Here is a 17285-nt window from a genome sequence, read left to right as displayed (position 1 = left end):
GCCCACAGGAACAAAGAAGCCCAGAAAAAAGTCATCTCTGGTGGAATATTTTTATGAAAACCATCCATCCTCTTACTGAAAGAAGAACACCAAATTGTAGCTGGGGCCAGAAAAAAGAGACACTACCCTTTTCCTAAATTAATTCATTTTAATAAAGAACATCTAAATCCCTGCAGTGATACTGATGATAGCAAAAGAGCAGCCAGAGAGTTGGTTGCAGTCTTCAATGCTCAGGTAAAAGTGATCTCCTTGCAACATCCTGCAAAAAGCATGACTGCATTCTTTTCATTTGGCAGAAAGCCCCTAGGCTGTAGGACACCCTTCTTCTCCAGCACTGTGAGCCTTCCTGGCTGGAGGTGTGCTGCGACTGCTGTGGAGCTCCTTGCAGGCAGCAGCAGTGAGCACAGTGAATGACAAAGACAGGATCCTTGCCCAGGAGGGAAAGCCCTTCCCACAGGGTGCTGGCCACAGGCTCTGCAGACCTACTCTGCAGTGCAGCAGCAGATGTGGGCAGTGCCCCAACCCAAATTAAATAAAGCTCAAATCTTCATAAATAGATTTTTATTTATTGGATCATTAAGGTACACACATGCAGCACTATCCATCTGCAAAGCATGGTCTTGGTGGGATGTGCTGCAGGAGCTGTGTTGGAGCTGTTTGATGCAGCCACTGCACTCAGTGATCCTGTGACAGAGCACCAGTCCAAGAGGCTGCAATGTCACCCAGGGCCTCCTGGGGTGTGGTGAAGTTCCATGAGCCTTCAGTAGTCTCTGCTTTGTGCGTGTACCTGTGTTTGGACTGCCTTCCTGAAGGCCTGGGAAAGGTGGGCCAATATTCCTGCTGTTGATTTTAGTAAAGGAGATGTAAAGGAACAGCCAGTTTCAGGACACTGGGGAGAGTGGTTCAGTGCTTTTCAGCGGGGGACAGCACAGAGCTGATAGGCAGGAGGTACATTGCCTGTCCCACTCAGAGTCGGGGTTATGTTGAGCTCCTGGGGGTTGACAACAGACTTCAAGGTAAAGTTCTGCAAGATGGTGGCTATGAGTAAAAATATCTCCATTCGTGCCAGGCCCTCTCCAGGGCATATTCGTTTTCCTGAAAGTAAAAGCAGCAAATAGTACTCAACGGGTGTTTCTGAGTAGACCAGAGTTTGTACTAAGCGGCTGGGTTGCACAGCTTTGTTTACTACACACAACCATAGCAGTGAGATGACTGTCAGGGTTACTGAGGATATTTTCAAGAGAAGAATTTGTTGGCAAAAGACCCTTGACAGTTTGGATGGGTGTGTGAAGGAAGAACAGGAGAAGAAGACTTAACCATGGAGGAAACACCACAAGAGTCAAGATGAGAGAGAGCAGAGTGACATAAAGCACAGGTGAGGAAGTGGAAGATTTGGCCTATCAGTAGGAGAATGGTTGCACATAGCCTAAGAGGTACTTCAAATTTACTGGGGAAAAGTAGAGTTACCACAAAAAGATTCATTCAGGACAACTTGGGTATTTTAGACAGTGTCAGTGGATCCCATTCATGTCATTACATTGACAACCCCTAGTAGGAGATTTGAGAAGCCATGAGGCCTGAAGAAGATGGGACATGCCATTGGAGATGCAAGCAGCAGGGAGGAGTTATCCAGAGAGCAGTGAGCCCCAAGGAAGCACCAGTGGGATTGTGTTGAGAAGAGGCAGTGTGTGTTGCAGGGAAAGGCAGGGTGGTCTCCAGAGGAGGAGGCTGACAGAGAGAGGAAAAAAGCAAAACTGTGCTTTACCTGCTGAGAAGGGCATGAAGAAGTCGCTCTTCCTAAACGTGCCGTTCTTGTTCAAGAAATGTTCAGGGTTGAACTCATGTGGGTTTGGAAACTCTTTACTGTCATGGAGGACAGAACTGAGGATGGGGAAAATCGTGGTGCCCTGAAGCAACACAAGAAGAGCAGAACATGAAAGGCAGGCAAATTAAATCACTCAACCTGACTGCCTGCCAAGTTGAGATTGTGCTTCCGTGTATAACCCTACCACTGCCTTTGGTTTCCCTTTGGGGACCCTTTAGAGGAGGCAGCTTTAGGGAGACCCTACTGAATGTCACAGCAGTTGTTGGCTGCTCTTCCTGAATGCTCCCTCTCGCCTCCAGAACATTTATCCTCACTTTGCTCTGGTCATCAGGGGACACCCCACCTAATTCTTCTCTTTCTTGGTATTTCATAATAATGACCTTGTAGATGCACCATGTCCCTTCTTTTCTGTGAGCCCAAAAAGTCAAAAGCACACAAGGTTGTGGAAAAGAAGCTCAATTCCTTTCTCCTGACAAATTTCTCCTGCAACAATCCTCTACCTTCCCACTTCCCGACCAGCCATTAACAGGGGCTGGACTAATCAGCAGCGATGTCACAAGAGTTCTCTGCTGGAATTTGAGCAGTTCTCTGGGTCCTGCCATATGATTTTACACAGACAGCTGGAAATCACACCACCAACAGCCCATGTACTGCTGTTTCCCAGCTGCCCACAGTCACCCAGAAGAGCAATGCGCAGTGCTGCAGTGGGCCAGGCCGAGCCATGGGCTGCTCTAGCCCACCAGCCTGCCTCTGGCAGTGGCCAGCAGAGACTGCCTCAGGAAGTGTGCTAGAACAGAGTAAACAGGTTGGTTTGTTCCATTGAATGCAGACATACCCTACAGCATTTTGTGGCTCGAGGTCTTTCTTTGCTCAATAACCAGCAACTGACTTTGCCCTCAAGCATGTGCACAGGCTGTCCTGGATGGTGGTAAGCAGCTCCTCAACTTTGCTGCCATTTTTGTGAACCTACTGTGCTTCTGCAGATAGGTAAAGATGCAGAGCAAGGGAACAAAGGTGTTGGTCAGAGCTCCTGTTCTAGTCTTGGCCCATGGAGCATCAACAAGGGAGTGCAAGTGAGCTACAGCTGCCTGAGAATAAAACCCTCACAAAGGGCTGGGTGAAAACAAGGTCAGGCCACAACAGTTCTAACTCGTGGCTTGTAACTGACAGCCTAAGAACTGCTGAACTTGAGGGAGCTAACCTTAGGAATAACATAGTCTCTGAAGCTGGTGTCTTTGGTCACAGTGTGAGGGAGAGCCAGGGGGATAAGAGAGATGAAGCGCTGGATTTCATGGACCACCGCATCTGTGTAGGGCATCCGGGTCCGGTCAGCCACACAAGGTTTTCTTGATCGTCCTACTACCTGGTCAATCTCTTCTTGAATTTTCTCTGTCATGAGAAGCACAAACCATCAAATGGGTAAATAAAACCAAACCTATCTCAATAGGTTGCCCTAAGCTGTTTACAAATCATAGATGGCAGGAGCATTATGTTGGTTTTGGTGCTGACTAGAACACAGCTCCACTGCTGCCCATGCAAGGAAAGTTCTATTGATTTGGCTAAATAAAGATGTGGACACAGGTTCCACAGAGAGAGAGGGAGAGAGAGGGAAGGATAGAGAGAGATATGAGGGGGATATTTGGGAGAATGATGTGGCATTGGACATGTGCCCAGCCCAGGGGAATAGCTAGAGAGGAAGAGCTCGCAAACTGATACCTTGTATCTTTGGGTATTTGAGAAGAAGCAGAAGCCCGTATCGTACAGTGGTGCTCGTTGTCTCAGTTCCAGCAATGAACAAGTCGAAGGCACTTGTTATCAGGTTCTTCATGTGGAAACTGGAATTGGGATGATCTTTCTCCTAAGAAAAAGGCTTTGTTGTTTCTCTGGCTGAGCTGAGAGAAGTGGCCCTTTCTCATGTCATCCCAGGCCTCCCTTTTCTCCTAGAGCTGTTGCATTTCTCTGCTAAGGTGCAGCAGCCATCTGGGGCATTGCAATGCTACCTTGAGCAGTAAACTCAATCCCAGATCAACCTTCTTTTGAGCTGTGCACTTAATGGTACTCCACTGCTTGTTTGCTGTGCCAACTGCTTTCCAGTGAAAGAACTGCAAGACCAGACTTAAAAAGTCCCTGTGTTTTGGTGAGAGCAGAGCAAGCTCTCCCTCTCCAAGCAGCTGCAGGTAGTGGTGGCTGCTGAGCACTCAGACCCAGAGCTATAACCTCTAATACAGGCAATATCTGGGGTATTTGCTGTTTTCCCATTGCAAAGCTGACTGGGAAGGGGTTGTCCCAATGTCTGTGTTACTTATGAGAGGGAAGGACTCAGCATAGGTGTGTTTGGGGATGAGCTGAGGCCATCTGTCTCCTTACCTCCTGCATTTTGCTGAGGAAACAGTCAATGAAATCCTGAGGGGAGTTGGGATCTAGGGAGGCTTGGTGCGACTTCACCTCCTCTGCTACAAAGGCTTTTAGAGCATCAAATTCTGCAAATATATTGTTGTGTGGGCCAGGCAAGTAATCCAGGATATTTGAGAACATCTGGTACAGCTGGAAGGAAAGAAACATGAAGGTGCCTCGTATGATTTTTATATGTATAAATTTGTCCCATCCTTTTGATGTTAGCAAAAAGCCAAGAAAAGCCTCAACCCTGTGAAATGAGGCAAGCAGAAGGACTTTGAGGCTGGGCAGTCTGACAGGGCTTGCTTAGTAATAGTGGGAACCTTACAAGTGGGGAAGAAGGGTATCCAGGACTATTGGGAAGCTGCACTTAGCTGGCAAAGCCAATTCCGTTGGTGAGGGAGTGTCTCACTCTTGAATGAAACCCCTTCTGTGCAGCAGAGCATTGATGGGGTCCTAAATAGAAGACTGAAATGGAACTTCATTCGGAGGGAGGCCTCCTGCTCTCCTGGGAGGATGTTGCCACTGTGAAATGCCTACTGAATGTACCTGTCCCCAGTGGGAGTTCATCATCTCGAAGATGTTGTTCATGTTGTTCATCAGGGCCAGGAACTTCTTGTCTTTATAATCATATCGTTTCCCAAAGACAATGGAGCATATAACATTGGACACAGAACAGCTCAGCATGAAGGTTGGGTCAAAGGGTGTTCCTGTGATTTCAGAAAAGTTACAGACTATAAAAAAAGCCACAAAATGTTCTATGTCTACTGATTTCTACTGTGGGTAATCTGAACTCTGGTTGTTATTGGAAATATCAGATCACAGACTCTGAGTGACACAGAAGGGTCCTCCAAACAGAACAGAACATGATCACAAAATTATTACAGCTTTGTAATAAGAGGTAGCTGGTGCATGGACCAAATCCATAGGAACTTCATTCCTTGCTGAAGATGTGAGCTCCCTTTAATACAGCCTATTTTTTCAAACATAAAATGTATTAAACATGGACTGTACCCTTTGTTTTGTTGATCTCTTCCAGCAAGTAGTCAGATTCCTCTTGTATCCTCTCTTCAATACTCCTCTTCCCCATTCCAAAGTTCCGCAGAGTGGTGAGAGAAAACCGCCGGACTTGCAACCATGGCTCACTGTTGCTAAAAACAATCCCTGCAGAGGAAGAAGGAGAGGGAAAACCTGGCTTGGGCATGCTGGGTGTGAGATGAACAGTGGCTCATGGTGACAGTGAGCCCTGTCCCTGGAGAGCACTGACATGGTAGTGTCACAGCATACTGTGGTTTGGAGGTTCTGTAGACCAACTGCCTGCTTTTGGCCTTCTCTGCTACTGACCCAACTTCCTTGTGAATAATTCATCACTCACCCACACACAATTTCCCTTGCTGCAGCTGGTGGCTGCTGCCCCTTGCCATTTCCCTGCCCATCTTTGAGAACAATCTGGCTCCCCTTCTCTGCTACCTCACCCCTTTGAGGGGTGGAAGTCAGCAATTACAGCCCTCTCTGGCCACCCACCCCTTGCAGTTTTCCCTCATGCAAAGTACACTCCAGCTCTAATCTGCTGAACGCATCTTCAGCCCTTCCCTTCTCCTCAGAAGGAGCTCAGTCAGCCAACATACCTAATCCATTGTTAGCCCTGTCTCCTATTGGCATGTGTCCTCTGGCAGCAAACTCGTCCGCACGATCAACCAAGGCTTCTTTCACCACATCATGTCCATGCAGCACCACCACTGGGTTCAAGCCCAGGTGCACTGTGAACACTGGTCCATACTCTTCACTGAGCTGTAAAAATGCAAGAGAGAACATGGCCATGGAGCAAATAGTGAGGAAGAGTGGGAAAGTCTCCTTGCTGCTGCCTCCCACTGCAGACAATTAGCCTCACACACTGGTAACATCAAGATGTGGTTCTCTCATGGTAAATGTAGGTGTGGAGATGGGTCCCAGTTATCAGGCCCTGAACAACATCGCAACAGCAATGAGAGGGGACAGCTGCAATCTTCATGACTTTTCTGCTCCCCTGGAATTGCAAGTCATCAAGCTATAGCCACAGGTTGACCCCATGCACAGGTCCCACACATTTCTCACCCACAGAAGAAAGAGAGAAGAAGTGGCCTTACCTTCTCAAGGGTTTTGGCCAAGTTATTTGGTTTCACCTGCAGCAGGTTACCTAGAATGGGAAGGGGAGCTGGTCCTGGAGGCATCTTCCCTTTTCCAGACCTTCCTTTCCATGCTGCAAAGGAGAGCAGGCAAGCAATGCAAACCAGGAGGACAACAGTGGCTCCTCCCAGGAGCTCCATTTGCTTCTGTAGCTCAGGAGGGAGTGACTCTGGCTGCCAGAATCTGAGTTTATATACCAAAGGTCTGTGTTAGCTCAAGAGCAGGTTTTGGGTTATTTGGCTGAGTCAATGTTACTAGTCAATCATTTGTTAGATTGCCCTGTGTTATGAAACTAAGTCTTTTATTGGTATTCATTATTCATTGAAGACACACCTTATCTCAAACAACTGCAGACACCGACAGAGATTAAGAAATCTGTGATGTGCCCATAAAACTTGGTTTGTTTCAACTAGAGTTGTTAGAGGTCATGCTAGGGGCACACTCTCCTACTGAGGCACTCACAGAAATTCACTGTCACAAGAGCAACTTAAAAGTACTTCAGTGCCATTTGGGTTTTCTGTTCATCAGTACTGATTGTGGAAGCCTTCAGTGGTGTGAGCCATCCTTCATTGTTCCTAAAATCTTCCTGACATTATTAGTAGAGTTTGAACTGCATGTGATTTGCCAAAGGACATGCAACTGTATTTTCCTCAGTGCACAGCAATAGCCTCGGTCTCTCTCCCTAGGGGTATCTGGCCTCATGAGAGAGGAAAAAAAAATATCCATCTGGCAAGGGCAGAAAGGTCTCCAGACATGACAATAGACAAGAAAGGACTTGCTGGGTGAGATTAAACAAAGATGTAAGAAAAAGTGACGAGACCTTGAGACTCTGACCTCTTCAAGGTCTCACAGAGGAGAAAAAGAGGCAGAGAGGAGAGAAATCAAGAACTTGTGAGAGTCTCTGAGGAATGGCTTCCCAAGCTGGGACAGAGATGCACTTGTCCAAGGCTGGGTATAGGTTATTGCAACCTGGCAACTAGTCCTTGCACTTGCAATTACCAAAGAAGCTCATCCTACCTACTGCTGGAAGCTGGCATGCACAGGTTCTTGTTCTGTTGATGTCTGACTCCACTATGAGGAACTAGTGCCCTGGAAGTTCCCTAGGTGCTCTGGGAGAGAGCAGAGCATGTCTGGTGTGTTGCAAGGGCTTAAAAAAGAGCTGAAGGCTTCCTGCCCAAGACTACTCCAGGGCCTGCATACCTGTGGGGTCCCAGCAGTGGTGTGGCTGTTAGAAACAACCCTCAGGGCTGTGCTCAGCTTGTTCGGTCTGGCCTTATCCCTCCATCTCTCCTGAACTGTGACACATTTGCAGGCAAAACTGATCAGAAGGTGTTGCAAGGATAGGGGATGTGGGACGCTGTCTCCCACAGTAAACTCCTGGAAAAGCTGGCAGCCCACGGCTTGGACAGGAGCACTCTTTGCTGGGTCAGGAACTGGCTGGATGGTCGGGCCCAGGGAGTGATGGTGAACGGTGCTGCATCCAGCTGGCGGCCAGTCACCAGCGGTGTCCCTCAGGGGTCTGTACTGGCACCAGTTTTGTTCAATATTTTTATTGATGACATGGATGAGGGTATTGAGTCCTTCATTAGTAAATTTGCAGATGACACTAAGCTGGGAGCCTGTGTCGATCTATTGGAAGGAAGGAGGGCTCTGCAGAGAGACTTAGATCTGTTGGATGGATGGGCAGAGTCCTACAGGATGAAGTTTAATAAGTCTAAGTGCCGAGTTCTGCATTTTGGCCACAAAAATCCCCTACAACATTACAAACCAGGGACAGTGTGGCTGGACAGTGTCCAGGTGGAAAGGGACCTGGGGGTGCTGGTCGACAGCCGACTGAGCATGAGCCAGCAGTGTGCCTGGATGGCCAAGAAGGCCAACGGCATCCTGGCCTGCATTAGGAGCTGTGTGGCCAGCAGGAACAGGGAGGTCATTCTTCCCCTGTACTTGGCACTGGTGAGGCCACATCTTGAATACTGTGTCCAGTTCTGGGCCCCTCAGTTTAGGAACGACGTTGAGATGCTTGAGTGTGTCCAGAGGAGGGCAACAAGGTTGGTGAGGGGCTTGGAACACAGGCCCTATGAGGAACGATTGAGGGAACTGGGGTTGTTTAGCCTGGAGAAAAGGAGACTTAGAAGTGACCTTATCGCTCTCTACAACTTCCTGAAAGGAGGTTGTAGACGGGGGGGTTGGTCTCTTCCACCAGGCAGCAACTGACAGAACAAGAGGACACTGTCTCAAGCTGCATCAAGGAAGGTACATGTTGGATATTAAGAAAAAGTTTTTCACAGAAAGAATAATAAAGTACTGGAATGGTCTACCCAGGGAGGTGGTAGAATCACCACCTCTGGATGTGTTTCAAAAAAGACTGGACATGGCACTCAGTGCCATAGTCTAGTTGAGGTGTTATGGTATGGGTTGGACTTGATGATCTTGGAGGTTTCGTCCAACCTCGTTATTCTCTGATTCTGTGATTCTGTGACTTGGTGGGAATTAGCAAGAGGCCTGAGTGAACTGAGTGCTTGGTGGGAGTGTGCTGTTTGCTGTACAGCAGTGTGTTAATGTGAGTTTCCCTTTCACTCAGAGGAGCTAGTGAAGGTCTCCATCCCTTGCAAAAGTTTTTGTACCTTCCCTACTGAAGGGAGTTCTAAGTCATCCTTGTTCTCTTGCATAGGTGCAATAATTTGCTAGTTGTTCTTTTCAAATCTCCTTTTACTTCTTAGAGCCATACTCAATACTTTGGTGGAAAAACTGAATTGCCAACAACTTTTGGCTAGTTGCTGATCTGCTGGCCAAATTCCTGCATCAGCTCATATGCTGTCAGGGCAGTTCATGGAAGTTCATGTAGGTTTATGGACTTCTACCTGATGAAAGTAAAGTTCATGAGAGTTTGCATTGCCACATAAGGTGGCTGCCAGCTGCCAGTGTTCATGACCTTGCCACCTTGACTACAAAGTTCCCTTGTTCCCATGGCACTCATTGATCAGACTAGTGGCCCACAGAGATGTTTCATTGACCTACCTTCATCCTCTGCATGTCCTTCCTGTCTGTGGTGGCCTTGGGTGCTATCTAAACTGGTGCTTACAGCTGGGTCACTGTAATGCTGAGAACTATCAAATGGGCAAGGAAAAGATTTCTGAGGAAGAGAGACCTGCCTGTTTCATCTCAGCTAGGCTGCTTTCCACTTTCCATAACAACTTCTTTCAAACAAAGTGTTTTGTTTCTATGGATTTCAGGCTCATTTGAAGTGCCTCCCATCCCTACATGATCAAACACAGCTGTTTAGTGTCTGTGTAGAAATTAGGAAAGGGCGGTTCATAACTCCTCAGTGGATCTACAGCACTTCCGGGGTTGTTTCATGTAGAATCATCCTTTAAGTCCATGTAGACATGTTTGCTGTCAGCATAAATAAAATATTGATGGGTTAAAGTGTAATAAAAGTACTTCCCTATAGCTCCAAAGTACTTCACTGATTTTTACCCAATTATCAGCATGTAATGCAATCAAAGGAAGCATTCAGCAGTCATACAGTGATGATATGATTTGGGCATGCACAATGCTCAACTTCTAAAGAGATGAAGCCTCCCTCCCTGCCAAAGTCCAAATGTTTTCCCTGAGTGCCTCTCCACTGTTGCTGCCCAGTGCCCAGGCAGGCACTGTGGGGAGCACAGCTGGCTCATGAGGGCTGCTCAAGCCTCAGCCACACAGGCAGCCTGTCAAGATCCATTGCCTTCATCTCCTGTTGTGCAGAGCTGCTGACAAGGTCTTACACTTTTTGGAACAGCCATTCTGGTTGGTGCATGAAATTAGCAGAGGCAGGCACTGTGACATTCTTCACCAGCTCACCAGCTGGGATCCTGGCATCCTGTACAGCTGTGCAGCAAAGATGGGCTGTGGGCTGAGGTGAAAGAGCAAAGGAAATGCCTTGCTCAGACTCAGATGCTGCCCACCGTGACTGTGGTGAGGGCTGTCTGGGGCCAGTGTACTGATGGCTGCACAGTGGTGTGCAGACATCCAGGAGCTGGAGGGTCTGCTGAGGGCAGAAGTGTAAAGACATTCACAGTTCCATTGCATGAATGCAGAAACATGCATGGAAAGATGGACAATGAGGCATTCACTTAGTGTGGCTGCCTGATGTGTGGCTGGGGAAAAGGCTTTCCATGAGACCTTGCAGTTTCAGGCAGGCAATGGTTGCTGGCAGGCAGAGTTTTCTCTGGGATCACAGAGGCTCCATTTCTCTGTGTTTCAAGCCCATCTTAGGGGCTCACCTGTCAGTTTTTGGGATAGGGGTCCCAGAGAGCACACCATCCTGCCACTTAGCAGCCAGGCCTGAACCAGTCCTGTAACTATCTCCACACAACCACACTGCAAACAGGGCTGTAAGTCTGCAGCCAAGAGTGTTTACAGGGAATTACCACTGTTTAGGTGTGCAAAGCCTTCTGAGCTCCATGATTTCCCACAGACTTTATGTGGAGGACTATTTCTGTGCTTTTGTAGCAGCATCCTGTGTCTGGCATTTGAACCAATATAATCTTTAAAAGAGTAAAAGAGCATTGTCACTAAGTTTCTTGCACTCATGCCATGTAATGAGCAATTAGAGCAGCAATAGGGTGCATGGGAAGAAGCAGACAGATCTCCTGCATGTTCCAGCTGTGGGAAGAGCTCAGGGTAAGAGACAAGGTTTGAAGACCCTCCTGGGACTCCACAGTATGAATAGAGACCCATTTCTTGACATAAGCTCAACTCTTGCCCTTTGGTTTTCTTCAAAGAGTGCAAGCAGACTCTGCTGAGTTCAGGTGAAAGCAATGGAAGGTGTTAAACTGCTGGGCTGGGTCCACCTGGACACTTCAGGGATTCCTGGTCCCAGCTGGCTCCACAATTTAAAAGGGATAGGCTAAGGACAGCTACTTTATGGGCCTTAGCAAGAGAGCAGGATGGGTGTTGTAGGGCAGTCTAGGGTTGCATCAGGAGCTATGCTCTTCTGGGTGCTTCTTGGTCACCTGGCTTTGGTTATGGGGGCTCATGTCAGTGTTTTTTCTGATCCTACCCTGCTGATCTGTGGCCAAGAAAGCTTACAGCTCACCTTGCCTCCAGGCTGGGAAGGGAATGCGTCATTTGTATTGACTACCTGGGGTAAGTGAGACAATGTCAAGTGGCATTTTTTAGCCATATCTTTGCCCAAATGCAGAGGTGAAGGGAATGAGAAGAAAGAAACAGGTTCTGATGTGAAGTGTTGCTGAACAGCTTCAGTGCATCTTGTGTAATCAGGGGGCTGTTTATGTGACACAGCAGTCAAGGATTTGGCAAAGGGCTATGCCTGGATCTAGATGGTCTTGGCTGCTGGATCCTCTCACTGCTGTTCCAGACCCTAATGCTGGCTTGGTTCCTGTTTCCCACAGAAAGGTAGGGTTGTAGTGGATCCTATCTGCAATGTGGGATGCTGAAGCCCCTGCTGCTGTGTCTTCTTTCCCTAGATACTGAAGGGAAGGCACATACTCTTCAGAATGACTCTGACTGTGGGCTCTTGGTATCTGGGACTCCAGATGGCTCCAGGAAAGTATTGGTCTCTTATGCTGGCTGTTATGTCTTTGAGTGGGTGAGTGACCTTAGGGATTCTGCTGGGACTGTAACCACTGCTGCTCTGGCTGTCCTGACTGGTGTGGTTTTCCCCTAGGATGGCAATTACCTTATACTGGTTGGGCTTGAAGGAACAGATGCTGATGGGCAAAAGGTTCTTCATGAAGAGACACTACTCAGGTGCCCTGTGGACCTTCCTGGTAAGATACAAGCAGCTGTCAGAATCTTGTGGTGATGAGTGCCATTCCTTTCAGATGGCTGTTCCTAGTCAGTTTCGGGGCTAGGAGAGGGGGCTTATTGCTGTTCAGAAAACTCCATGGAAGAGGGTTTGGACATGGGAGCCACCAACTTCCTGGGGACTTGTGCCCCTCTGCAGGGTCAGCAGGTGAACATGTTCATTGTGTCTCCCAGCCGTATTCTGGCTACATGAGTGCCTGCAAGTTCAAGGATTGAACTGGAGACTAGGTACAATGATTTTCTTAACTGCCAAGAGTTGATCTAGAACACTTTATCTTGACAGATCCAATTTAAGTCCAGTTTCCTGTACATGGCTTCGGGGGGAGTCTCTGTTCCATGGAAAGGCAGCTCCCTCCTGAGCAGGCTTCTATGACAGATCCAGGCCATGTGTTTGACCCTCACCTGACTCTAACTTCCCTTGATTCATATGCAGAGTCACCAGGATACCTTCCACCAGTGTCCTTCATGTCTTTGTCCCCCTGCTCTTGTGCTTTAGCTGCAAAGTCCTGCTGTTTTTTCCAGCCCTGGATGCTCCAAGCAGTACTGTCTGTTCAGCCGTTCCTAGCCAGGACCGGCTGCTGTGTGCCTCCCTGCCCATCAGCCAAGGAGACTGTGAAGCACAAGGCTGCTGCTATGACCCCAGAGACAGGGTGAAGCCTTGCTACTTTGGTAATACAGGTAAGCCTGAGCAGCTGTCCTCCCTTCCTCCTGAGCTGCTGCAAAACAGGATTCCTCCCTTTGCTGGCAGGGCAGGGTTGGTGTGTACCACTCCGGCAGGTGGCTCAGGGCTATGTTTTTGTCTGTCAATAATATCATGTCCCAGTGATGTGTCCAGCATTTTCCAGTGTATTGCCACAGACCTGGTTTTATGGCCAGAATCGCTGTTGTTGGAGCTGGTTGTGCTCGTCTTGGCATGCTTAGCACTTGTTTTGTGGGTTAAAGGCAGGACAGCTTGCAGGACTTGCTGGCCTTGTCTTGGTTGTGATGTTAGGGCCTCCTTTCCATCCCTCTTTTGTCCAAGCTCAAGACTGATTATAACTTTTCCTCCAGTGACAGCTCATTGCACACCAGATGGACAGTTTTCCATTGCTGTTTCTCGGGATGTGACCCTGCCACCTGTTGCCCTGGACTCAGTGCAATTGGCCAGTGGACACCGTACTGGCTGTGTCCCTGTCCTGAAAAACAATGCCTTTGTTGTGTACCAGTTTCCACTCTCTGCCTGTGGCACTACTTTTCAGGTAAGAGCTGCAGCTGTCACTAGGCTGGAAGAGCTGGAACAGCCTGACATGTCTTTGGCTGCTTAATGGACATCCTACAGACTGCCAGAGGCCAAATGCTGTTCTCAAGCCTCATATTGATCCAGCCTGAGTTTACCACAGTGATGATGCCTATCTGTCATTCCAGGTGACTGGAGACCAGGCCATATATGAGAATGAGTTGGTGGCAAGCAGGGATGTGAAGACTGGGAGCTTTGGCTCTGTCACTAGGGATAGCATTTTCAGGTATTACCCTGGGGCTGATGTTGCTGGGTGCCACTGTGTTCAATGTCACTAGAGAAATTCCTGCTTGTCACAAGCTCTGAATTCACATGAGGGCACTGGAGTAGGTTAAAGACTGGTATGTCTCTAATTAGTAGGAATAAAGCTGGTGTTGACCAGTGACGCTCTGCAGATTCTCAAATTGAAACACTAAAGAGAATTTCAAGTATTTGTTAAAAGAAGTGTTGGAAGAAAGGGGATATAACTAATTAAAGCAGATGGTATGTTGCCATATTGGAGAAAGGAGGTATCAGAGTGACTTTTCTTTTCCTGATTTGGAGCTTTCCTTTCCCACCAGGCTACATGTCCGATGTAGTTATTCCATCAGTGGGAGCTCCATTCCCTTGAATGCTCAGGTCTTCACATTGCCACCACTCCCTGCTGTGTCCCAGCCAGGTCCTCTGTCTTTGGAGCTGCGTGTTGCCTCAGGTAGGAGAGGTTTGCAGGACCTACTCAAGCCTCTCAGTGCAGGGCTCTGGTCTCTGATGAGTAACAGTGGAGTATTGATGGGTTAACCCAGCACTGCTTCCCTGCCATGGTGCGAACTTACTGATATGGCTATAAAGGATGCCTGTACCTGTTTCTTCCTGCTCTTAAATGGCTCTTGGGCTTCTTCTGTCCCAGATGGAAGCTATACTTCCTACTATACTGACAGTGACTATCCTGTTGTGAAGACTCTGAGAGACCCTGTTTATGCAGAAGTCAAGCTCCTTCAGAGAACAGACCCAGACCTGATTTTAGTTCTGCACCACTGCTGGGCCACACCAAGCACCAACCCCCAGCAACAGCTGCAGTGGCCAATTTTGGTGAATGGGTAAGTGACTTGTAAACAACTTTGGGTCAGGGGAATAACTTGCTCTTTTTTCACTGCTTACTCTTTCTCCTCAGGTGCCCTTATGCAGGGGACAACTATCAGGCACAGCTGATGCCTCAGAGTTTCACCTCAGGATTACTGTTCCCCTCTCATTATCAGCGTTTCACCCTCTACACATTCACCTTTGTGGACTCCACTTCCCAAGAGAAACTCTCCGGGCTGGTAAGATCCTGTTCTGACTGCCTAGTTCATATTTAAGACAAGTAAAATGTGTGAGCAGTAAGAACCACTTCATAACTATGAGACTTTTGGGGGAGTGGGGCAAAGACTAGAAAAATCACCTCCTGAAACAGAAGGGGAGAGGTTGATGCCAGAAATCTTATTCCCTGAGGTGAATGTGGTAGAGAGAAGATCCATCACTATATGTGTGACAGAAAATGTGACTACTAGAAGGGTAGTAGTTTACTTAAGCAAATCCTATCTTGTCTTGTGAATTAGCTTAGGGTGTGTGCTCTAGTTATGCTGATTAATATTCTCTGAACTACGTTTCTTGGCCAAAATTACTTGGAAATAACTTTGAGTACCTTTTGAAGCATCTTGGGCTCTGAATCTCATTGAGCTTCTCCAGTTAAGTCACATGAAATTCACCCTGCTTTGTACTATTTGCTCAGCCCTCCTAGGATCAATTAATACTTAAAATTGGTCTCAGCTGTACCTAACAAGGTTCACAGTGCAATGGTGCTCGGGCAGCCGTATTCCAGGTGTCAGGGAGAAGTGCTGTAATGATGGATTTGACCGAATTTGAAAGCGTATGGTGTAAAGGTTTTGAAGCTGCCTTGCAGCGGACAGCAGAGGGCTCCAAGGTTACAGCCTGGATGTGAAACAAGCCGAACAGACTTTCCTGCCTTTCCCCATCTGTGACCGGGTGCTCTGGTATGGAGTTAACTTTCCTCATAGCAGCCCATATGGTGCTGTGGCTTTGGATTTGTCGCTAAAACTGTGTTGAAAACAGATGTTCTTGCTGCTTCCTGAATAGCACTTGCAGAACACAAAGACTTTCTCCTCATTCTGCTGTCTCTCAACCCCACGTGAGTAGGCATGGAGTAGGCTAGAAGCTATGAGGCAGCAGAGCTGACTCAAATTGGCTAAAGGAATATTCCATGGTGCACGATTTTATGCTCAGCAGTAAACACTGGAGGATTTAATCTTCCAGTGTAGCTGGGCACTTCTGTGTCTGTAGGAGCAGGGTAGGTGACTTGCCTTTACATCACTTGTGCTTTAGGTTTTATCTTCCCTCTTCTCCTCTCCTTCACTTGTTTAACTCTTTATCTCTCCAGCTACAGGCTTTCTTGCTTTTGCTCTTCCTATTCTTTCTCTGCCCTTCTGGGGCAGAATAGGGGGAGTGAGGAAGCAACTGTGTGGGTGCTTTAGCTGTTGGCTGGGGTCAATGCACCACACCAGGATATCACCAGTCTCCAGACACTGCCTGAGGGATTTCAGGCTGTGTTCCATTTTTCTCTAGGTGTACCTGCACTGCAGCGCTTCAGTGTGCCACCAGTCTGTACAAGAATCCTGCACCACCACGTGTCCTGCCAGAGCCAGTAAGTGTCCTGGCCTTCTGCTTCCCTATCCAAAGAGGCAGCAAGGGCCTAGTCTCCAGGCTGGGGAGTAGGGGATATGTAGCCTATGGACTAATTCCTTTGAGCCATGGATAGCTTGCCAAGGCATTTCCTGCTCCTTTCCACTGACTAAGGGCTCTTCTTGTGCCACAAAGGCAGAGGTCTTCAGAGGTCTCTTAGCTCTGTGAGGACTGACATGGAAACTTTGGTCTTCAGAGCTTCTTGTGTGTTAACAAGGTTTGCTACCTTCAGGGCTATAGGTCTTCTTACCTACAACCCTCATATTGCTCTGTAGGGGGTAAAAGGAGTGCTGAGCATCCTTTTCAGGAAGGTACTTCCCATGTCTCCAGCAAAGGCCCTGTGATTTTCCTCCAGGATGAGCTAAGACAGGATACAGCCAAGGATGACCTTGGTAAGTGTTGCAGCAGAGCAGGAGAAGGGGGCCAGTCTAAGGCTTTTCTACAGAAAGGCTGAGCCCCTAACTCATCCCTGTGCCTCACTGGGAGCATTAATTGGGGTGTCTCTCCCCACAGGAGTAGCTGTGCATGCTCCAGCCCCCTGGGCTCTGGGATTTGCTGCTGTGGCAACTGGGGCAACTCTGTGTGTGGTGCTTGTGATTTCTGTGCTGTGGCAAAGGAAGGTGTCAGCAACACATGAACTCAATGGCTTGCAATAAAGTGGCTGTCACACCCATTTGGCTGGTGGTATCCCTTCCCCTGGCGACCCTAGATAAAAGATTTTATTTGCAGGGGAAAAGTTATCCCAACAGCTGTGAAAGAAAAGCTTTCCAAATGCTCCAAACTCATCTCGCTCTGGAATTCTTCTGCTCTAGGCTTGGTGTTAACTGCCTGCCTTGGACAAACTGGAGACCTTGTCAAGGCCTGGGGTGCAGACTGAGGCAGGATTGATGCTAGGTAGTGTCGGCATTTCTGTTAATGACTATAGCGGCTTTCAAAAGTAGCGACCTTGGCTCCACTCAAACACTGAGCTGAGCAGAAGTGTAGCAAAACTCACTAAAATGAGATCCTGCAGCCACTTCTCTGGGGATGCAGAGCAGGTATCTTGACTGTGCAGAGGAGATGGGAATTGCACACTTGTCCCTAAGGCACTAGGTAAGT

General features: G+C 48.0%; 2 protein-coding genes across 2 annotated transcripts; one reads left to right on the top strand and one right to left on the bottom strand.

Annotated features, from left to right (window-relative positions):
* Nucleotides 1-913: 913 nt before the first annotated feature.
* LOC309575304 (cytochrome P450 2C19-like) lies at nucleotides 914-6525 on the bottom strand (the record flags this gene model as incomplete). The annotated part of the gene is made up of 9 exons (XM_082285664.1): nucleotides 914-1095; nucleotides 1766-1907; nucleotides 3027-3214; nucleotides 3542-3683; nucleotides 4193-4369; nucleotides 4769-4929; nucleotides 5234-5383; nucleotides 5848-6010; nucleotides 6346-6525. 9 exons carry the CDS (start codon nucleotides 6523-6525, stop codon nucleotides 914-916), a joined length of 1485 nt encoding a protein of 494 aa, XP_082141790.1.
* Nucleotides 6526-11819: 5294 nt separating this feature from the next.
* On the top strand, nucleotides 11820-16843 carry ZP4 (zona pellucida glycoprotein 4; the record flags this gene model as incomplete). The annotated part of the gene is made up of 11 exons (XM_082286503.1): nucleotides 11820-11978; nucleotides 12057-12159; nucleotides 12719-12874; nucleotides 13247-13434; nucleotides 13601-13698; nucleotides 14033-14163; nucleotides 14359-14548; nucleotides 14623-14770; nucleotides 16071-16149; nucleotides 16463-16579; nucleotides 16701-16843. 11 exons carry the CDS (start codon nucleotides 11820-11822, stop codon nucleotides 16841-16843), a joined length of 1512 nt encoding a protein of 503 aa, XP_082142629.1.
* Nucleotides 16844-17285: the final 442 nt, after the last annotated feature.

The sequence above is a fragment of the Coloeus monedula genome (genome assembly GCF_965178545.1).
Source record: "Coloeus monedula genome assembly, chromosome: 8".
NCBI classification, from domain to species: domain Eukaryota; kingdom Metazoa; phylum Chordata; class Aves; order Passeriformes; family Corvidae; genus Coloeus; species Coloeus monedula.
The sequence above is the reverse complement of the archived record's forward strand: the minus strand, read 5'-3'. Positions and strand labels throughout refer to the sequence as shown.